Genomic DNA, 23,251 nt, shown 5'->3' with positions numbered 1-23,251 from the left:
CACAGTCACATACGGACTCACTGTTAAAACTGTGTTCATGGAAGACAATCTTACTTGGCTATGAGTGATCACCAAAGAAGAAGAAGAGGTCGTGAAATATCTTATCCCCACATTGTAATGGATAGGTTTGAGGGAAGCCTTGGAGGGAGGGAGCTGTCAGGTCTTTTTGTAAATGGGGCTGGGCGAGTCTAGCTGTGGTCTAGCCCCATACAATTTGGCACCATACATCAACACTGGGCTCTGCTTTCCCTGTGGATCCTGCCGCCTGAGGCAGTCTCCCCATCTTGTCCTATGGGTGGGCCGGCCCTGGCTGAGGAGCCTGGAGGCAGCAAGCAAAGGAATTTTTAGAATAGCCTTTCCTAAGCTAGTGCTCTCCAGATGTTTTGGAGTACAACTCCCATCATTCATGACCATGGGCTATGCTGACTGGGTATGATGGGAGTTGTAGTGCAGAATATATGGAGGGCACTAGTTTGGGGAAAGTTGGGCGCTCATGGAATAGCTTTAATGCTTTTCAGTAGATATTTTTTTTATGCACTAGACAAACAATGCAGCATGCACAGGGAGCATGTGTGAATAGGATATAAGAACATAAAAGTTCGCAAAAAGGCATGTTCTCTTTGTCTGTTTTGGTGTCATTTGTCATAAATGAAGCCACTATCCAAAGTGGAATTTGCCTCCCACTACAGCTGCAAAAAGTTACAATGCACTATTGAGAGAAGAACGACATTTTCCAAGTACAAAAGTAAAATTATTGTGCCAAAAAACATAACAAACTCTCATCACCTGGTAAGGCCATGAGATTATGATTATTTTGTCTGATTCTAAGGAACAGTGTGTCCATATTTTTCTTTTCTTTTCGGCACATTATAGCAAATTTATGAGTGATGGAAATGTATTTCCATTAGGGAGCACCCAAAACAGAAGCTGTATCCTTCCTTTTTCACCCATGTTTGTCTCTCACCTTCCACTTCAGAACTGCATTCTTTTCCAACTGCGGCTAGTTCCTGGTTCCTGTTCCCTCCTTGAATGTGCAACGTAGCCTGCTACTCGTATTTCCTGTTCCTCCTGGCCCTTCAAGGTTCGTTTCAGCGTTCAGGGATCCCTAACAGTGCCCTTTTCCCGAGGAGCCTCTCAAAACAATTGGCTTCCCTGAAATAAAACTCTTTTTAACTCACTTCACTCCTCCCTGGTTCAGCTCTCACAATAAAAGGGCTAATCAGGTTCTGCAACAGAGGTCAGAGAGAGAGAAAGACCCTACTTTTTTTAAAAAAAGTGGGTGGGTAGGTAGCTGTGCTTTTCTCACACCTGTAGCCAGAAGCACGGTCCTGATCCCAGGCATGTACTGGAATGTGGAGTTCAAAGCTAATAGCAAAGGACACAGAGGGAAGCTATTCTTGAAGACAGCAGATAGAGCAACGTGGCTCAAACACACTTGGAATTCCCTGCCTATGTAAGCAAGCTCTGCAGATGTGGAGTTGCTACCTTGGAATCTTGGGTAAAAAAAAGTCCTAGATTGGGTGGATGTTTTCTAGCTTCTGTTAAGGGTAGGGTGGCCTCTGAGGTCGCAGCAAAGGACCATGTGTTTCCTTACTTGGAAAAGAAACCCAATTCTTGGGTCTAACAACAAATCCGCTTCTGTGGTATGCGGTCGGTGGACCAAGCTAGTCCCCTAAATGTTCCCGGTAAATCAGAGTATTATAGTATTAAAGCCTGCTGCCTCCTTCCCAAAGACCAGGAAGCCTTTGCTTGGCTCTGTGAGGGATATCTGATGCTCTGACGGGTCCAAGAGACATCCCCACACCTTCCCAAAGCCCACCCAGCTTTGGCAAGGAGGCAGCAGGTTTCAGCATCCTGGCAGAGGCCTAACACCTCCTTCACAAGCCCAGGAAGCTTCTGCCCAGCTTAGGGAGGGAGACATCGAAATAATGTATGTGTCACCTACCCCGCCCCGCCCCATCACCCTCACAAACTGGTCCCTCTGGCCCTAACTGCTCCCCTATGAAAAATTTCACTGCACACGACAACATTCTGTGAAACTTCATCTTTGCCGGAATGCCTGTGAGACTTCCCCAGCTACAGTGGTACCTTGGTTCTCAGACTTAATCCATTCTGGGAGTCCATTCGACTCCCGTAACCATTCGAAAACCAAGGCACAGCTTCCGATTGGTTGCAGGAGCTTCCCGCACCCAAGGGGAAGCCGCGCCGGACGTTCAGTTTCCGGAAAACGTTCGCAAACCGGAACACTTCCTTCCGGGTTTGCGGCGTTCGGGAGCCGATTCATTCGACGACTAAGCCTTTCGGCAACCAAGGTACCACTGTACGGGGTCGTTGGTTCTACCTTAAATACTATCCAGAAGTGAAGAAAAACCAGAGGGGGAGGAGGTTGGCAGGGGGCTGGTATTAGGGCTGCTTCCTCTTGAGTTTGCGGGAGGCCGCGCTGCCCCCACCACGTTCCCGCTTCTCCTTGCGCACGCAGTAATATTTGGTGACGCGCTTGCGGCACTGCTCGCACCGGACGGCGCAGCACCAGTGGAACTTGCAGTTGCAGCTGGACACCATCTCGGCTCGCCGCTCCTCCACGGCCAGCCCACAGTCCCCGCACAGACGCTGACAGCTGCGCTTCTCCCACTTGCTCAAAGCCTTGCCCCTCTTCAGGCACTCCCGGCCCTCCGTCCCCAGCAAGCCCAGAGTCTTGTTCTCCAGGCAGTAGTCAGGGGAGTCCTCCAGGTGGACCAGCTCCTTCTTGGAGATGGAGCTGAAGGTTTCGGCAATCGCCCCCCGGCTGGCGGCACTATTGCCTGCCCCTTGGAGCAAGTCGACCTTCAGGCCTTTGTGGTATTTCTCCTTCAGGTAGGTCCCTACTTCTCGAAACTCGGGCAGCTGCAGCCAGCAGGTCTGCGTGGTGCAGCTGCCGGATACTCCGTGGCATTTGCAGGTCCTCTTCATGGTGCCTTTCACTGCCTAGAGAGGAAGGAAAAGACAAGAGGGAATGCCATGCAAGAAGGCCAGGTGGACCGGAAGCCACTCCCAGGGCCGGATTTCGGTTTGATGAGGCCCTAAGCTACTGAAGGTAATGGGGCCCTTTATATGCCCTTTGTCAACAACGAATTGTCACTGTTTTTTGTGTTGAATATATGCTATATGGTCATTTCTGGACCTAATAGTTATCTCAAGCCATTTGCACATAACAAAATATGTATTTTATCAAAGCAATTGCTTTTTATCTTATATTTTGGAAATGTACATCCACTTTTTTCCTTTAAATTTTTTTGGGGCCCCCAAGACAGTGGGGTCCTAAGCTATAGCTTATTTAGCTTATACGTAAATCCGGCACTGGCCACTCCCCACCCCCCAGCCCAAGTTCAGTAAAAAGGTAAGGTAAAGGACCACTGGACGGTTAAGTTCAGTCAAAGGCAACTGTGGGGTTGCAGCGCCCATCTCGCTTTCAGGCCAAGGGAGCCGGCATTTGTCCACAGACAGCTTTCTGGATCATGTAGCCAGAATGACTAAACCGCTTCTGGCGCAACAAGATACTGTGACGGAAACCAGAGCGCATGGAAACGCTGTTTACCTTCCCGCCACAGCAGTACCTATTTATCTACTTGCACTGGCGTACTTTTGAACTGCTAGGTTGGCAGGAGCTGGGACAGAGCAACAGGAGCTCACTCCATCGCATGGATCAAAACCGCCGACCTTCCGATTGGCAAGCCCAAGAGACTCAGTGGTTTAGACCACAGCGCCACCCGTGTCCTGCGAGTTCAGTATCTAGAACTAAAAGACTTTTGACTGAAATGTATCATAATTTTCTACCTGAAAGGGAGGCGGTACTTTGCAACTATTTTGGGAAACTGTTCCATCGGTGGTCAGAGCCTTCCTTCCAATTTCGACAGAAATTTATGAATGGCAAACCTGCTGACATTAAATTCTGGAGCTGTTATGTACTGAAGTTCTCACCCTGGGCCAGCAGGGGGATACTGTAGATAGTTATGCAAATGAAGGATCGAAAGTGACGTTCAGTGATTGGATAGTTTTAGAAAGTTGCAACAGTTACATTGTTCTGGAGCTCTATATAAGCAGGCTGACTGAGCTCCTCAGTTCAGTTCTGTTCCAGCTTACAGATAAAGAGATGCTTTGGAAGAATCGCTGTGTCGTCTGATATGTTTGCCCACAACTTAACAGGAGCCTTCAGGAAACTTGCCAAAGTGTTTCTCTGTATCAAGCCGTCCATCTGAACAGGGTGCTCCAGAGGAGACTACCTCATCAGGAAGAAGGCTAAAGGATACCCATCTTCTGCTTCAAACTTTTTCATTTGCCATAGGTGTAAAATGGGTTGTTACCTTTCTGCCTGCCTCGTTGTTATGCAGGTTCATCGCTGCTCTGGCATCCTGCCCTGTCTCAAGTGCGTCCACAAACTGCTTTGAAATGGCCTCCCCAAAGCCCACGTTGTCACTGCAGCCTCCCCACAGCCATCCTTGTCCTCCTGTTGGAGAGAGAGAGAGATGTCATCAGATATATGGAGTCAAGAGGCCGGCGAGCTTCTCTCAGTCCTTTCATCCTCATGGTGAGTGTTACAGCTGCAGCCAGAAAAGAGCTGGATTCTCAATAACGAGATTTATTTTAGGGGCAATAACAAATTCTGCAATCCCCAGAGCGGTTTAACAATCAAACCCTTTTTCCAGGGAACTCCAGGAATTGTATCTTTCTAAGGGGAAATAGGGGACTCCTCGCAAACTCTCAGCACCCTTAATAAACCACAGTTCCTGGGATTCTTTGGAAAAAGCCGCGACGGTTTCAAGTTGTCTGAGTGAGTGCATTGAATTGTGCAGGAGGTTGAACTAGATCACCTCCAAGGTTCTTCTCCCATCCCTAGGATTCTATGAAAATACACCATTTCTTGCAGAATACTGAAGCTACAGTCCTATGTAACCTGGTTGGAGTAATTTCCACTGGATTCAGAGGGACTGACTTCTGAATGGACACACATAGGATTGCACTCACTGCCACAGCACTGATAGGGGAGAATCAATTCTGCTCAGTTTTCTAGCTCAGTTGGTTAGAGCATGGTGCTGATAACAGCAAGGTCACAGGTTTGATGCCCATATGAGAAGGCTACCTATAAACTACAGGATTCTCAGGGACCCTTCCAGCTCTGATCTATGATTCTAATAAAGTGAGGACGTAGAGAAGGGCAAGAAATATGATGTTTGGATTGGCAGTTTTGCTTCTCTTGCAATAAGAATGGTCACAAATGTAGAGTGGCCATATGTCCGGATTTTTCCAGACACGACTTGGATTTCAAAGGCAGAATTGATTGGGGTGGGGGTTCAAAAGGCAGCGCTTTGTCCTGGATCTTAGGCAAGTGAATCGAAAAAAACTCCACAACTTTTGGGATGTCCTGGTTTTTTACTTTTTGAAATATGGCAACCCTACACAAGAGTCCTTACCAAGTTGCCCGTTGCGTGAATCATCGCATCCACAATTGTCAAAGTCGCCCAGGCTGCAATTGCGTGTCAGTGTGTACATGACTCCAGCGGAGCTGATCGCATGGACAAAGGCTGTTTCTCGGTTTGCTGTCAAACGAAGACACAGGAAAAAGGAAACTAAAGGAGGTGCAAGACAGGATATGGCAGCAGCTCCTGTGATTTGGAGCATCCATGATCAGTAAGGCTGAATGGAAACATGGAGTTGTAAAAGGGTAAAAGAGCATTGGGAAATGATCCATAATGAATTGAAAAAAATGTTTTAAAGTAAAGGTAAAGGTAAAGGTACCCCCTGATGGTTAGGTCCAGTCACGGACGACTCTGGGGTTGCGCACTCATCTCACGCTATAGGCTGAGGGAGCCGGCGTTTGTCCGCAGACAGCTTCCGGGTCATGTGGCCAGCATGACCAAGCCACTTCTGGTGAACCAGAGCAGTGCACGGAAACACCGTTTACCTTCCCGCTGGAGTGGTACCTATTTATCTACTTGCCCTTTGACATGCTTTCGAACTGCTAGGTTGGCAGGAGCAACGGGAGCTCACCCCGTCATGGGGATTCGAACCACCGTCCTTCTGGTTGGCAAGCCCTAGGCTCTCTGGTTTAGACTATAATTCAGATTGAAATTGTCATGTGTCAAAAAAGGTTATTTATGTCTGCTACTACTGCGGTCCATGTTTTGTTAGCCCCAAAATGGAAAACGAGCAAGGTCCCAACTAAAGAAGACTGGCAACTTAAACTGATGGAATATTCACCGCTTGCAGACCTAACATATAGAATAAGAGAACAAGAAGAACATATGTTTAAAGAGGATTGGAAAAGGTTAATTGAATATATGGGAAGTAATTGTGTACAGCTGAAGACGCCGGCAGCATTAAGATAAATTCAGCAATGTAAATAAACTTGGATGGGTGTAATAAAGGAATACGGAATGGTATAGTTTTTGTGAAATATGCAGGGATTTATATGTAAAAAGAACCATGGAAAGAGAGGAAGGGAAGTCACTGATATCTTAAGGGTACAAAATGAGTATTTTAGATTGTAAAACATCTAAAACATATATATATAGAGAGGAAAAGGGACCCCTGACTGTTAAGTCCAGTTGCAGACGACTCTGGGGTTGCGGCGCTCATCTCGCTTTATTGGCCAAGGGAGCCAGCATACAGCTTCTGGGTCATGTGGCCAGCATGACTAAGTCACTTCTGGCAAACCAGAGCAGCACATGGAAATGCTGTTTACCTTCCCACCAAAGCAGTACCTATGTATCTACTTGCACTTTGTGCTTTCGAACTGCTAAGTTGGCAGGAGCAGGGACCGAGCAACGGGAGCTCACCTCAATGCGGGGATTCGAACTGCCGACCTTCTGATCGGCAAGCCCTAGACTTAGTGGTTTAACCCACAGCGCCACCCGCGTCCCATAATTTATATATAGATATAATAATAATAATAATAATAATAATAATATAAACTGAACAGCAACCTTCTGTTTAGAAATGGCGAAGAACAACTTAGGGCTCTTCATCCAGCAGAAATGAAAGGTAGATAACATTCTACTAAATAACATGAACTGATGCTATTATTGATGTTTTTTTGGGACCAGTCTGCTAAGAACTGCCTAGATTAAAAACAGGAGAGTTAACTCCTACTAATGCCAAAGACAGCCATGGGAGGGAGTGGACTTGTAGATCTCTCCTCTGCTATCCTGCCCCTAACACGAAGGCTGAAATCTTTTGCCTCTGATAGCAGAAAGAACAGCCACCTAAACTACTCAGGATCACTGATGTGCCATGTAGTGATGTGACTGCTTTTCCCACTGCATTGTAAGTGTGGGTTAAATGCAAATAAATATCTAGTTGCTTCAGGGTTGTACAAATAATTGGCGGGGGTCTGGCTCCTTCTTTCCTTGCCAGGAGGGAAAAGCCTCTTGGAAAAGTTTTGGCACTGAGTGGGTGTAGCAGTTCCTAAGTGACTCTGTTGCTCACCCTGAAGTCATCTAAAAGGTAAAAGGTAAAGGGACCCCTGACCATTAGGTCCAGTCCTGACTGACTCTGGGGTTGTGGCGCTCATCTCGCTTTACTGGCCGAGGGAGCCGGCGTACAGCTTCCGGATCATGTGGCCAGCATGACTAAGCCGCTTCTGGCGAACCAGAGCAGCGCACAGAAACGCCCTTTACCTTCACGCCGGAGCGGTACCTATTTATCTACTTGCACTTTGGTGTGCTTTTGAACTGCTAGGTTGGCAGGAGCAGGGACCGAGCAACGGGAGCTCACCCCGTTGCGGGGATTCGACCCGCCGACCTTCTGATCGGCAAGTCCTAGGCTCTGTGGTTTAACCCACAGCACCACCCACGTCCCTTGAAGCCATGTAGATTGCACTCAAAAAACCATACCTGTTAGAGAAAACAATACACAGAGCGTATTGTTTGGCTTTTGGTTCTCTACATTTCTCTTGGATGGCAGTGACACTGATGGGTCACAGCTGGAGGTACAGATGTGCAAAGATAAGCAAAGCAGCCACATTTGGTAACCAGAGTGCTTTTCTTCTTTTAAAAAAACGTTTAGGGGTACTCTCATTTTGACTCAAGAAAATCACCATTTTATACTTCAAATCAGGGGAAATGAATACAGTAAATGGACAGAAGTACAAAGAATATGCATTACTTATATTGAAAGACTGCCCCTCAATGAGGCCAAACTTTCATCAATAAAACACCACACGTCCACATTCTACACTGCTTCACACATTAAACCATGGGTAGGCAAACTAAGGCCCGCGGGCCAGATCCGGCCCAATCGCCTTCCAAATCAGGCCCACGGACGGTCCGGGAATCAGCGTGTTTGTACATGAGTAGAACATGTCCTTTTATTTAAAATGCATCTCTGGGTTACTTGTGGGGCATAATAATTTGTTCATTTCCCCCCCCCCTTCAAAATATAGTCCAGCCCGCACAAGGTCTGAGGGACAGTGGACCGGCCCCCTGCTGAAAAAGTTTGCTGACCCCTGATGCTCGCTTCCGTATGCGACTCAGGAAACACCGGGAAAGGAAATGAAGGTGGTAACAAGAATCAGGTGGTAACAACGAAACTGGCCAATCACCATGCTATTCAACTGAACTGACAATTCACCGTGTTAGAGAAGAAACTATTTTTTAATTAAAAAATTGTTTCTTCTCCGTTAGATTCACAAAATGTTAAGGGGTATGCGTACCCCTGCGTACCCCCAGGAAGAAAAGCACTGGTTAACCATATTTGGCTAAAGCAGCAGTCGGCCATAGCTTTTTCTCCTCGGCTTCCCTGTTGTGTAACAGATAGATCAATTGCCAGGGAACTAGATTATGTCAGTGATGGTTGTGAGATCATAAAAGCTTCTTCCTTGGGTGACTGTGTCTTTAAAAGGGCACATAAACTCTGGAGAATTGGCAGTTAAAAGCATCCTTAAATCCCCTTAACAGCTCCTATGGGGCCGGTCCTATCTTTAGACTGCGTGAGGCAGCTTCCTGAGTGTCATGAACTGGCAGCAAATTGTTAGTTATTTAATGCATTACCATCATATTTGTATTGCCAGAGAGGGAGTGAGGTGCTTGTGGGGTTTTCCACCTCAGGGGCTTAAAATAATTTGACCAGCTTTGGTGCTGGACCAACTTGAGTTAAGGGGGGGACCTGTTTGGGGGGGTCCCTTCAGGCAAGGGACACAGGTGGCACTGTGGGTTAAACCACAGAGCCTAGGACTTGCCGATCAGAGGGTCGGCGGTTCGAATCCCCGCGACGGGGTGAGCTCCCGTTGCTCGGTCCCTGCTCCTGCCAACCTAGCAGTTCGAAAGCACGTCAAAGTGCAAGTAGATCAATAGGTACCGCTCTGGCAGTAAGATAAACGGCATTTCCATGCGCTGCTCTGGTTCGCCAGAAGCGGCTTAGTCATGCTGGCCACATGACCCGGAAGCTGTACGCCGGCTCCCTCGGCCAATAAAGCGAGATGAACGCCGCAACCCCAGAGTCGGCCACGACTGGACCTAATGGTCAGGGGTCCCTTTACCTTTTACCCTTCAGGCAGGCAATGTCTCAGGAAGGCCCCGGCCAACCCTCCTGACATTTTCTTACCACTACGCAGTCCTCCATGGCTGGAGAGTTGCAAAGCTCTCTCTGGGCAGTTCCAGCGATCCCAAGCAAACTGGAACTTGCATTCCTCAATTCCACTCTGTGCGCCGGCCGCAACGCTGCTGGAATAGATGAGGTATGCCTGCAGGGAGAAAAGGGCAAGGGCAAAAGAGGAGCTTCCACAAGGGGACATGCAGAGATTGCCATGCCTTCTGCCTCGAAACCTGCCTCTAAGAGTTCAATCCTTGCCTGACAAAGGAAACCCTATTTGTATCCTCTGCAGCAAAATGGGACTTAGGATCATTGTCTCCTGGAAGGCCCAGGAAGTGGGTGGCTATGTGCTCAAGTCCAGGAGACTTGTCTCACTGTGTCCAGGGTTCGAGTCGACAGAGATAAGATTGTGCAGTGAATTTGGTGACATCTCCCATAATTAACATGCAACCAGTAAGCGACGCATTCGAAAAACAATTCCATTAGAAGCTGAAAAGGCGAAACAGAGCATGATCTGAATATAAAGTACTAAAATGAGAAAGTGCAGCTTCCTAAACCACTCATTCCAGGGCTTTCGGAATGTCTCGCCTGCTACTCCTCCTTTAGATTACCAAGAGGATTTTCTTCCTTTGAACTGGGTCTTAAGTGCCTTCTTTTTTCCTTGCATTGAAAAAAAGGACGTTGAATTTTCAGGGCTGTGCTGAAAATTCATCCCAGTTTTTCTCCATCCCAGTGATCCTCGCATGAAGGGCACTGGAGAAATTTAATTATTAATAGCAAAATAATAATCGCAGAGGAGAGCGTTGGGGTGTGTGTGTGTGAAATTCCTGTGGTTGGGAGGGAGATAAGTTGTGGGGTTTTTTTTTAAGATCAGGCAGTGCGGTCAGTTTAGGGAGGCTGGAGAGATGTTTAAACATTGGCCAACTCATGACACTGAGGTAAGCTCAAAACCCCATGGCCACCCAAATTTCAAGCCAGGAAATGCTTGTGCCCTCAGAATGAGGCAGACATATCGAAGTCTCAATCACAGGAGAGGAAAACATACAAGAAATTGGAGAGTCGTGGATGCTTTAGCTGGGATTCATGCATCGCAGGGCGTTGGAACAGAGGACCCCTGGGGTCTTTTTCAACTCTACAATTCTATGATTCTATGGTGCACCGCGGCCCAGCACTAGTTCCAGCACAGAAAGCTGTTTGCCTGACCTGGAAACAAAAGCAAAAAAGCAGCAGGACAGAGAGGGAAAGGGCCTATTGAGCCAATGCGAAACAGACCCTACCGGTCCTTGGTCCTTCCTCAGGAATTTCAGATAACAGGAATTCGAAATCTGGATGTGCCACCTCTTCTATCTCCTCTGGGTAAGAGATAGAAGGGCCAGCACATACCCTCCAACATTTCTCCAATGGAAATAGGGACATCCTAAGGAAAAGTGGGACATTCCAGGGTCAAATCAGAAACTGGGACGGCTTCTGTAAATCCAGGACCGTCCCTGGAAAACAGGGTCTCTGGCAGCACATCAGGACTTTGAATTACAGTGGTACCTCAGGTTAAGTACTTAATTCGTTCCGGAGGTCCGTTCTTAACCTGAAACTGTTCTTAACCTGAAGCACCATTTTAGCTAATGGGGCCTCCTGCTGCCGCCGCGCCGCCAGAGCACGATTTCTGTTCTCATCCTGAAGCAAAGTTCTTAACCTGAAGCACTATTTCTGGGTTAGTGGAGTCTGTAACCTGAAGCATTTGTAACCTGAAGCGTATGTAACCTGAGGTACCACTGTATTGTTCTCTCAATTTCCCTGAAGAAGGGCCAGTAGAATGTGGAACCCTGTGGATCAGGAGCAATACCACACCACCACCACAGTTTACCACATAGGCGTTTTGTTCATTTGTTTTGTGTTTTAGGTAGTTTGCTCCCGTTTTCTTTTTGCAGGTTCCAGAATTTTGCTGGGTGTTCCCTATGTGCTAACTGCATGGCTGAGCCAGACCCCACACTGTTGAGAACTGCAGAGCCTCTCGTTTGTGTCGTTTGCTAACTTCCCACTTGGATCATGCTTTCTCTCAGCCTCTTAATCCACCTCCCAGCCCAACCCCCAAACAGCAAACCTGTCAAGTACAGCCAGACTTTTATCTAGACTCTTCAGATGTGTGGCCCCCTACTCAACTCCTCACCCCCTTTCCCTTCCTTCCTTTTACTTCAGGGGGCCAAGTTCAATATGGTGTTTTCCTCTATGAAACAGTATCGGTGAAGGAAGCCCTATTCAAAGTCTTCAAGGCAGGCAGCTGTGTTTGTTTTTGCTGCAACAGACGGACCGGCAGAGCAACTTCAATGGGGCTTACTCCTAAGTAAGTGTGCATAGGATTACAGCCAAAGGGCCCCTTCAAATATCCTTCTTATTAGGCACCCAGGATTTTTTGTGCTCAAGATGCTACAGGAATGGTCACGTGCAATCCACTTTTAATACTGTTTGCATCTGCAAACATTTTTGGGGGGGAGTCACACTGCTTCGCTTCCAAATCAGGGCATATTGCATAAGAAATCTGGTGACTTTTATGCCACAAATGTTCTAGTTTCTTTACAGTGGTACCTCCTGTTGCGCAGGGGATCCATTCTGGAGCTCTGGACGGATCCCGAGGTGTGCTTATCTGGAGGTGCCGCTTCTGCGCATGCGTGTGGTGTGGTTTGGCGCATCTGCGCATGCGTGCGGCATGTAGAGCTCTTCTGCGCAAGGATACGTAACCAGAGGTGAACGTAAGCAGAGGTACCGCTGTATTTTGTTTTGCTTTTGTTCCGCTATTGCCCCTCCAGAGAGCAATAATGTGGAAGCATTGTGGAAGCACCGCAGAACAAACAAAAGCAGAATAAATCTACCGCCAATGCACTGTTGCAGAATACACAGGTGGGGAGAGCCCAATTTTGTGGTGTTTGTTCAGAGCCCCGGTCATTTTACTGACTTGATCTGTACAGCACTGCTTTATTCTTCCGCTGCCACCAACCACGTTTCTTCTGAGTCTCAGTCAGGTTATAAAGTAAACAACGAAGATTGAAGTTTATTGAAGAACAAACAAGTTTAAAATCTGTTCAGAACGGTTTCTCAAATGTGCGCCCTTAACTAGATGTGGTACTATCTCACACAGTCACAATCTTCTCTCTCAGTTCTATCCCTGTCTCTCACTCTAACTGCCACAACCACTATGTTCGACTTTTACTGCCTCTGTCTGACCCTCATTCCTCTATCTGAAAGATTAAGCAGGGTTTTGTAGCAAAATGCTAGCGCTCAGAACATCACCCAGAAGATTGCAACTAGAGAGATCGTTGTCTTGAGATGTCACTTCCTGGTTTGCCTGGAGAAGCCATTTTCAACAGAGCTCAGCAACAGAAGTATTGAGGAAGTGTCGGGTGTTGAAATTTTGTGCCCCTGGCCATTTTGCCCCCAGGGAAACTGCCCCAGTGGGTCCACCCATGCTAGGCCACTACAACTCAAGAAGCTTATGAGGCTTTTAGCTCAAGGAACCAGTCTAGTATTTGCTAGGTTGCATTTATATGTTGACCTGCTCCATTTTATACTTGACATCTCTGGGCTCGATCAGGTCCGCACGCCCCTCAACACGGCTGTTGTTGGCATTTGTCTGTCTCGAGAGAGAATGGAGTGTGCCTCCGGAGGTAAACCACTGTGTTGGCAACACGGAAGTGAACTTCCCGGGGAACAAGAGTGTCTGGAGGTCCTGGGCTGCTCAGACGACAAGACCCCCCACCCTCAGCCTCACTGATTTGGTCCAAAGGAAAGCAGAGCAATGCGTTCTCTGGATAGCAATTCCACAGCATGGAAATTAGCATTAAGTTAAAGGTAAAGGGACCCCTGATCATTAGGTCCAGTCGTGACCGACTCTGGGGTTGTGGCGCTCATCTCACTTTACTGGCCGAGGGAGCCGGTGTACAGCTTCCGGGTCATGTGGCCAGCATGACTAAGCCACTTCTGGCGAACAAGAGCAGCGCACGGAAACACCGTTTACCTTCCCGCCGGAGTGGTACCTATTTATCTACTTGCACTTTGATGTGCTTTCGAACTGCTAGGTTGGCAGGAGCAGGGACCAAGCAACGGGAGCTCACCCCGTCACGGGGATTCGAACTGCCGACCTTCTGATCGGCAAGTCCTAGGCTCTGTGGTTTAACCCACAGCGCCACCCGCGTCCCTAATACATGAAAGGTGCAAGAATAGGGACCAGTAAAAAAATAACAAAAAGCAGCCAGCAAACTGGTAGCCCTAACACCAGGGCTTTTTTCAACATCTCTCAGGTGGGTGCCATTGCCATTATAAGAGAACAAGGGAAGCATTCGCGGTAAGTTCTGGCACCTCTTTTTCTAGAAAAACAGCACTGCCTAGCACTATGCGTAAAGTTCAAGTCATCAGCTACTATGGTGTAGAAGAGTTGAATCTGGACTTTAGCAACTTGGATTCAAATCTCTGAAACCTGCCCAGCCATAAACCTCTTTGGATTGCCTTGGACAGGGATGTTGGGAAGATAGAATTGGGGGGTGGGGCGGGGAATACTGCCCTGAACTCTTTAGTAAAAGAGAAAAACAGCTTCTTTCCTTGCTTTTTGTGCTTAAGATTTGGCACTCAAGAGACAGAGAGTGCAGGGAGCCCCTGTCCAAACCTTAGCAAACCTGGGAGGCTGAAAACAAGCCTGATTCCCAGCCGATCTTGGCTTGTTGGAATTAGAAGCACAGATCAAAGGAAACGCACTTACCTTGGGACCAGTCATCAGGAAATTATTCACTGACCTGGAAGGGAGGAAAAGGGATCATCAATGGAGAGAAGCAGAGGGAATGCCTGGAATTCCCCTGTGCCACCCCTGCCCAGCCCTTGGAGAGTCGCCCCACTTACTGAACCAAGCGCATATGCCCATTGCTGCCCAGTAGGTACTGCTGAAGGTTCGTTGGGGCTGCAAGCCTCTCCCTGTCCTGATTCATTGCCTAAAGATAGTTGAAGGGTGGTCAAGTATTTGCACTTGGGTTGAAAAAACAGGATGGAGTTGTGGTTGGCAGTAGGCTTGTGGCTGCAAAGGTATTGTACGAAATGGAAGAAACCGCATACGGACAGAGGGAAAACGCTTGCCAAAGTCTGAAGACCGATTAAGGCATTAGATATGTATTTAACAACATGGTGTGAGACCGCAGGTTTTGGATATTTCTTGATATGACACCTTAAGTATGATTTTATATAGATTTGATTTGTATTCTCTCCCCCCCCCCAGCCTTGCAACTGTGTATCTTTCTATTTTGTACTTTGTATACGAAATATGGAAAGATGATGGTTATGATGATTTGATTTATACCTTGCCTATCTGGCTGGGTTTTCCCAGCCACTCTGAGCAGTTTCCAACACATATAAAAATGTAACAAAACATCAAACATTAAATCCAGGGCTCCCTTCAGATGTCTTCTAAAACATGGAAATCTTTAGTAAAAGGCGAAAGATTTATATGATCTCAAGAGAAACTTTTCATAGAACTGAAATTCAAAAGCCCCTATGACAAATAAAAATGACATTTGCTGCCTGAACACTTGAAAACTAAGTGAGAAACTAAACACTAAGGAATCAGAAGGTGGCCCAGATTTACAATTTAGTAGAGATAACAAAATAGAATATAAAATTGTCTGAAAATGTTGAAAATGCAATTTTTCCTGTTGAAATGTAGTATCAAAAACTGAGCTTTTCAAGTGAAATTTGAGCAGTCCCACCTATGTAGAAAGATTTACCAAAACTTAAGAGGTGATAGTATCATTGTACCCCAGTAAGACCTCCTTTTCAAGCCTTCCTTGACTGCATAGGAGAAAGGGAAACAGCCCCCCAAGAGTCACTGTGGATGGGACAAGAAGGAACAGAAATGTATATCTGGAAAGTGTTCCCCCCTAGAAGATCTGGGTAATTATTGCAGTTGCTTTTAGCTTAATAGGTGCATCTGTTGATATGGAAACAGACCTTCACCCAGCGCAGATGAGGGCGAGGCAATGCTACCCCTAAATGTAAGTTTATAATGAATTTATAAAGCTTTGTATCTCCCCACCATAAAACTGAAATAAACTTCATGTGGGACATGCAAAGAATAGACCGCAAGAACCAACTGTGAAACCCAAGAAGAATGCTTTTATCCCCCAAGCGATTCTCCAACCCCGATCTCTCAGGTTTCCTTGCTGATTTTCATCACCCTCCCATAATGGCCCCATTCAGATGACCATATCTCAGCCTAATAAATTCAGGTATCCATTTTCCATGTTGTGTAGCACACACCTTTGCCCCTCCCTACACAATATGAGCAATCAAATTAGGAAGCCTCTAAAACGTCCCATTTTCGTCCAAACTGAACAACCGGTTCCCAGTTTAGGAACCAAGCCAGGATATTAAAACCACAGTTGGTTTGAGCTCCTGGCTTGATCTGAAACTGGGAACCAGTTTCCCAGTTTGGACAAAAGGCGAAATGATGCTTTTTGATTTGATTGCTTGTGCCGTGCAGGAAAGAGCAAAGGTTGCTGCATTCAGGTTCCATCCTTTATCAGGAAAGATTACGATGGAAATATTTCTATTAAAGCACCTTCACATTCGTTTTTGTAGCAAACCTTTGAAGCAATCACTTCTTAGCAGACTGGCTTTATCTCTCTTCAAAGGCAAGGGCAGTCGTCAAGGAAAGAGAAAAGACAGAGCACACAAATTCAAGTTTACCGGCCGGCACACAAGGGGACAGATTAATCGCTGGCACAAAATAAGCATCTATGTGTGGAGATGTTCCCTTTAACAATAGAAGTTGTGGTTATTTCTTTTTTAGAACCAGTTTCTGTCAATTTACCACTTGTCACGGAGTGAACAGGACAGCCACAGACTCCCAATTGGGCGAACTAAGCAGACTCTAAGCTAAAGAGGCAGACCACCCTGATCCTCTTCTTCAAGACGATCAGATTACCGGTAAATACCCAAATGGCCTTGAAGGTAGGATATGAAATAGAGCCGTCAAATTTTTAAAAGTTGTTTTAGTTTTTTTACTGCTTAAATCCTGCTTTTCATCCATTTATTGTTTAACTAACTGTTTAACTGAATGTGTATCTTCTTCTCTGGCCTGATCCAGCAAGCCAATTATTATGTTGCAATCACTTTTTAGTGATAACAGACAGTCAAAACATTATTTCCATTGGGCCTGAATTTTTCGGATTTTATTTCTGCTTGGCTGAGTTGCAGATCTTCTGGATTATGCTCAGAAGATAACTATATCAGATTTTGGAAAAAAAATAGCCGAGGAAATATTACTGGACCTCAGGAATACTTGCCGCTGGCAGAGCCACAGCATATTAAATTGTAATTTGCAAACTAAAGAGGATGGTATGCACATATTAATAAATCACTTTTTAAGGGCCAAGGTGTCGTTTGAAAGTAAAACCTCTAAAAGCAATGTTGGTTGCTTCCTAAAACTACCACTTCATCTCTTGAGCCAATTATTATTGCTATTAGTTGTAGTATTATGGCATATTGTTAGCTCACTCTTCATCACAGGTCAAGCACAATCCACGGGTTAGAATATACAAATCACGTAAAAATCAACAAAACCAATCAAAATGAGAAATCATTATAACAAGAAGAGCAACGGGAACTGCGCTATGAAGACTACAACAACTACAGAATGGGCGACTCATTCTCCTTTAGTAATTACTCCAATATCTTACAAATGCACATCCTATTTATGGATGTATGCATAGCCATGAGTGAAGGGGTCATTAAAACAATCAGTTGCCTTACAATCTCATGAAACACAACTTTCCAGTTGCGCAAGCTGGGCGTACAACTTGTTCTCATGACACACACAAAAAACCCCGCCGTCACAGAAATCACTTCTGGCGTGATTCAGTGCTTAGAAAACATTATTCAAGAAGCATCCTAATTTCCCTTCAACCTTATTCTCAGTGCTCCTGTAGAATTTGCTGATTTCCTTGTAAAAGTTAAAGGAGCCCTGGACGGTTAAGTCCAGTCAAAGACGACTATGGGGGTGCAGCACTCATCTCGCTTTCAGGCCGAGGGAGCCGGCGTTTGTCCGCAGACAGCTTTCTGGGTCATGTAGCTAGCAGGACTAAAACGCTTCTGGCGCAACGGGACACTGTGACGGAAACCAGAGCGCATGGAAATGCCATTTGCCTTCTCGCCACAGTGGTACCTATTTATCTACTTGCACTGGCGTGCTTTCGAACTGCTAGGTTGGCAGGAGCTGGGACAGAGCAACAGGAGCCCACCCCATCATGGGGTTTCGAACCACTGACCTTCTGATCAGCGAGCCCAAGAGGCTCAGTGGTTTAGACCACAGCGCCACCCGCGTCCTTGTTCCCATACATCAATGGGAAAGGTATTTCCCATTGTTCTTTCCCTGAAAGAGATTTTAACTGATGAATTGTCTCTTCGGTGAAAGCTTATATAGCAGACCAACATTTGCCCATTGATGTCTTGGTAGACCTGAGATAGAGAGGCATAGAGCCATAGATACTTCACAGATGAGGAGCACACTGTCCCAACGAACCTTGTAGATGAACATTTCCAAATTATATCCATCGCTAGCAGCAGGGCTCTTTTCAGCCAGAACTCACTGGTAGTCAGTTCCAGCAAGAAGAGAAGAGTTTGGATTTGATATCCTGCTTTATCACTACCCTAAGGAGTCTCAAAGTGGCTAACATTCTCCTTTCCCTTCCTCCCCCACAACAAACACTCTGTGAGGTGAGTGGGGCTGAGAGACTTCAGAGATGTGTGACTGGCCCAAGGTCACCCAGCAGCTGCATATGGAGGAGAGGAGACGTGAACCCGGTTCCCCGGATTACAAGACTACAGCTCTTAACCACTACACCACACTGGCTCTTTCAGGTAGGCACCATTGCCATTATAAGAGAACAAGAGAGGTGTTCATGGTAAGTTCCAGCACCTCTTTTTCTATAAAAAATAGTACTGGCTAGCAGATATTCTGCATTGTTGGTTTTCATCCTAGTACTAAGAGTCACAGGCAGCTGAAGCTAAAAACAGGGTCAATGCATATGATTATGATTATATTTTCACCTCACCCATCTGACTGCCCCAGCCACTCGGGGCAGCTTCCAACATATATAAAAACATAATAAAACATTAAACATTAAAAAAACCTTCCCTACACAGGGCTGCCTTCGGGTGTCTTCTAAATGTTGTATAGTTACTTATAGTTACTTATCTCCTCGGCTGTCTTCTGGCGGTTCCCTCATTGCGAGAAGTGAGGCTACAGGGAACCAGACAGAGGGCCTTCTTGGTAGTGGCGCCTGCCCTTTGGAACGCCCTCCCATCAGATGTCAAGGAAATAAACAGCTATCTGACTTTTAGAAGACATCTGAAGGCAGTCCTGTTTAGGGAAGTTTTTAATGTTTGATGTTTTATCGTGTTTTGAATATTCTGTTGGCAGCCACCCAGAGTGGCTGGGGAAACCCAGCCAGATGGGCAGGGTGTAAATAATAAATTATTATTATAACTCCATACCCTCCAACATTTCTCCAATGAAAATAGGGATGCCCTAAGGAAAAGTGGGACATTCCTGGATCAAATCAGAAACCAGGATGGCTTCTGTAAATCTAGGACTGTCTCTGGAAAATAGGGACACTTGAAGGGTCTGCGTTGTGACGATTTACTACAAATCACCCAGAGGTTTCTGATCTAAAGTATGTCCATATCTGGCCAAGCAGATGGAGACCATCAATGGAGCATCACTTAGTTGGGTTTCCATAGACTAGCCTCTCATGGTGAACAGATTTGGTGGCTTTGATAAGGGCAGGACTCCCTCACAACACCATAAGAGGTATGGCTAGGAGCTGTCAGGATCAGGTGTTCCGCAGATTATCTGCACTAATCTGTGTCACCCTGAAATTGTTGGGTTATGGCCAGGGTTCAGCAACCTTTTTCATCCGTGGGCCGGTCCACTGTCCCTTAGACCTTGTGGGGGGCCGGACTATATTTTTTTGGGGGAAATGAATGAATTCCTATGCCCCACAAATAACCCAGAGATGCATTTTAAATAAAAGCACACATTCTACTCATGTAAAAGCACCAGGAAGGCCCCACATTTAACCCAGAGATGCATTTTAAATAAAAGGTCACATTTTACTCATGTAAAAACACGCTGATTCCCAGACCGTCTGCAGGCCGGACTGAGAAGGCAATTGGGCTGGATCCGGCCCCCGGGCCTTAGGTTGCCGACCCCTGGGTTATGGCAGATAAGAAGACAATTGCCCACACAGACTTGGGAAGCAAGGAGGAGAGTTGGTACTTGGGTGATTTTGTATGAAAGTTTGAATTTGTATTCATTGTTTCATTTATGAACAGCTTCCTTAGAAAGCATCTTGAGGCAATTTCACAATACCAGGGGGGAAACCCCCATCCCATATACAAAACGAGTACGTATATAAAAACAGTGATTACAATTCCATGTATAAAGCAACTTCAGATGAATTGCATGCCTTCCAACATTTCTCGAATGAAAATAGGGATGTCCTATTCCATATTATTAATAATTTTATTATCTCTACCCCACCCATCTGACTGGGTTCCCCCAGCCACTCTAGACAGCTTCCAACACGCCCCCCCCCAAAAAACATTAAACATTAGAAAACTTCCCTATATAGGGCTGCCTTGAGAGGTCTTCTGAAAATTGTAAAGTTACTTATATCCTTGGCTCACGGGGTCGGGTCGCATAACTCCAAACCCTCCAACATTTCTCCGATGAAAATAAAGACATCCTAAGGAAAAGCAGGACATTCCAGGATCAAATCAGAAACCGGGGCAGCTTCTGTAAATCCGGGACTGTCCCTGGAATATAGGGACACTTGGAGGGTCTGGTATTGCACCTGATGGTGTTTAATTGCGGGTTCTGTTCTCAAGATTAATAAAACGGTGGCCCTTATTTGCGCTAGTGTGTTGATTCTGTTCTGAGCCTGGAGCCAGAAGCATTTTAACTAATAAACAGCTCAGTAGCTGTGGAGTTTGGAGGCAACAAATGAACCTGGCAGTCGAGTGCTATAGCACAGTTTGCTCTGTAATGCTGGATGCTGATGTTTGGCATTAGGCAAGTAGCAAGAGGTTCATAAAATCCTGAACCTAATCTGAGTGATGGTCCATACACAGGGATATTCCTCCCTATGGTGTACATGACAGAGTCCAGAGAGGGGAGAATGGAGGTTTGTGAATGTGCATCTCATATTCCCACGTTTCAATCCTCCGTCTAGCAAACTTTAAGCAGCTGGCGCTGTACCTCCTTCTCATCTCAAGACACTTTGGAAGGACGATTAAATCCAGACAGAAGAAAGCACTTTCCCTTCCCTTTGGGAAAGTTTTAAAGTGGTTAGGGCCCTTAAAATATATATACCAGCCTCACCATGCACAAATCCTGACCCTGGTCCCTGCATCCTTCCAGGATAACGTAAGTTATTAAGAGTTTGATCTCTCTCTCTCTTTTTTTTACTCTCTCTCACTCACAGACAAACATTTCCACCACTGGACTGTGGTTCTTGGGAGCTATTTAACGTTTATTTTTTAAATTAATGCTCCACCACTGCATATCTGGAATGCAGATGCACAGAAACGATCGCTTTAATTGTGGGTGGCCCCATTTTGCTGCCAGACCGATCGACACAGGACCACCGGGTATGACGTTAGAAGGGAGAAGCGGGGAGCCACGAGGAAAAATTGTAGATTATCCTCAACCCCTTAAGAGGAATGCTCTTGTTGAAGGCTCTTAGACCCCTCTGAGGCTTTCCTTTCTCCTAGCAGAAGTTTTTAACCTTAGGATACACACACACACACACACACACACACAACACTGCTCCGCAACCGTATTTCACATTCCACTGAGACACCTTTGGCTTAACCATGAGAGGGTTTCAAACATTTCAACAAGCCTGAACGACTTGTTCATGCTCTTGGTCCTTTTGCACTTCTGCTGTTAACATCCCAAAAGCAAATTGTATTGTTGGGGGGTGGAATATAAGCTCAAGATTTCGATACAACTTCCTTCTGTTCCCCCGCACTAGAATCTCTCCTCTGAACATTAAAGAGTCACTACTGCAAAAGTCTAACCCTCTCTGGGTTTTAGTTAGGGCTCCCTAGCCAATTTCTCCAGATTTAATTATCCCTCTGTTAGTCCTTATTAAGAGCAATGGGGAATGATACGAGAAAGCTATTCCCCATCCAGCACAATTTGGTTATTTTTACACTCGCAGTATACTGGAATCCCAGCTGAGTTAAACTCTCTGAAAAGATGCCGCAAGCAGCACTGAACTTGGTTAAATTTAGCCCCAGATTTCAACAGGGTGCAAAAATTTAGCTTGCTGGTAGCATGGCAAGCGCAGAGTCTATCAAGCACAGAATCCTCTCAGACAACTTTGTTCCACTGAGACAAGAGGATGCCAAGCGAGATCAGGTGATTGGGGGAATTCCTTTTTGTCGGAATTAATTCTGCCTGACGGTAAATTCCATGTAACCTAAAGATGTGCCTGGACTTAAACAAATTAACAGAGATGCAGTAAAAGATAATGCATTGCCTATTAACTCACGAACGTTGGGCATTTGCTTCTGTGATATCCATTCCAATTTTCTTTTTAAAAACAGACAATTTCAAAGGCATTCACTAAAGTTTCACGAGTCTCACAAGTACAAAACATTTCAGGCTGAACAACGAAAAACATAGACTACGCAGCAGAAAGGTCCAATTGAATTGATTGCTAGTTTATCTGAGAACGGTTGACTTTTTTTGACTGCTGCGGGGAGCCAATTGGAATATCTTAACGAGTCGGAAACGTGATGTTAAAAAACGAAGCCGAATGTTCCCTTTTGACATTTTCTTCTTCTTTAAAACCCTTGCTATTCCCTCATTACTGAACTGTCAAGCCAAAAGCTGTGATTTCAACCAGCTAAATCAACGCAACCAGAATCTTGGAGGCAGCAGCTGAATCGCTGGTTAGGGACATAAAGGAGACACAGAATGCAAGAAAAGGAGAGAGCAGAGCTTCGTAGCTTGGGAACCTTCAGACAGAGGAACCCCTGCTCTTCTGCGATCAGTTCATCTTGCAAATTGGACGCGATACCTTGCAAAGTGGCTTCTCTGAGATTCCCAATGATCTCTCCAAGCAGTCCTCTGGGGGATCTGTAGGATGTGCCTCCGGGTGAGGTCAGGCCCCACAAGCCTAAAACGCCCTTTAGCGACCCGAGGGAAATAGGAAAGGGGTGGTGGTTGCTCAGAGAGCGAGGTGAGGGTGCGTTTGACCCTGCACGACCGTGACCCATGGGCCTGTCTTGCTACATCATCGCAAAGGAAGGAACTCTCGATACTCACCAAGGATAGCTGAAATGGAAGAAGGAGACGAGGAACAAGGTGGCTGGATAGGAGCCCATCCAAAACATAATCCTGCCCCTTCCCCCCTCAAAAATAAATAAATAAAAGGATGAAAAAAGAAGATCTTAAAATATTAGGATGGTAATTTGAGGAGGGGGAGGGGGGAAAGAAGAGCTAAATGAGCTCCTAGCCTCTGCTCCTAAAGGGTGCAGAGAAGTTAAAAGACCCCGAATCCAAACTGCGCTGTAGGACAATCGGTCCTGAAGTGCAAGCAAAAGGGGATTGGTGAAATGGAGCCACTGAAATTTGTAAGAAGAG

General features: G+C 46.0%; 1 protein-coding gene and 1 pseudogene across 1 annotated transcript; both read right to left on the bottom strand.

Annotated features, from left to right (window-relative positions):
* Positions 1-2,071: 2,071 nt before the first annotated feature.
* WNT8B (Wnt family member 8B) lies at positions 2,072-23,033 on the bottom strand. The gene is made up of 6 exons (XM_053387934.1): positions 22,934-23,033; positions 14,309-14,342; positions 9,577-9,715; positions 5,448-5,573; positions 4,341-4,483; positions 2,072-2,964 (listed from the first exon to the last, which is right to left on the bottom strand). The coding sequence occupies exons 1-6, from the start codon at positions 22,999-23,001 to the stop codon at positions 2,404-2,406; spliced, it is 1,071 nt and encodes a 356-aa protein (XP_053243909.1). The 5' UTR covers positions 23,002-23,033; the 3' UTR covers positions 2,072-2,403.
* On the bottom strand, positions 14,953-15,079 carry LOC128414964 (uncharacterized; annotated as a pseudogene).
* Positions 23,034-23,251: the final 218 nt, after the last annotated feature.

This window comes from Podarcis raffonei, chromosome 5 (genome assembly GCF_027172205.1).
Source record: "Podarcis raffonei isolate rPodRaf1 chromosome 5, rPodRaf1.pri, whole genome shotgun sequence".
Lineage (NCBI taxonomy): Eukaryota > Metazoa > Chordata > Lepidosauria > Squamata > Lacertidae > Podarcis > Podarcis raffonei.
Note: the sequence above shows the minus strand (reverse complement) of the source record. Positions and strands in the feature narration are given on the sequence as shown.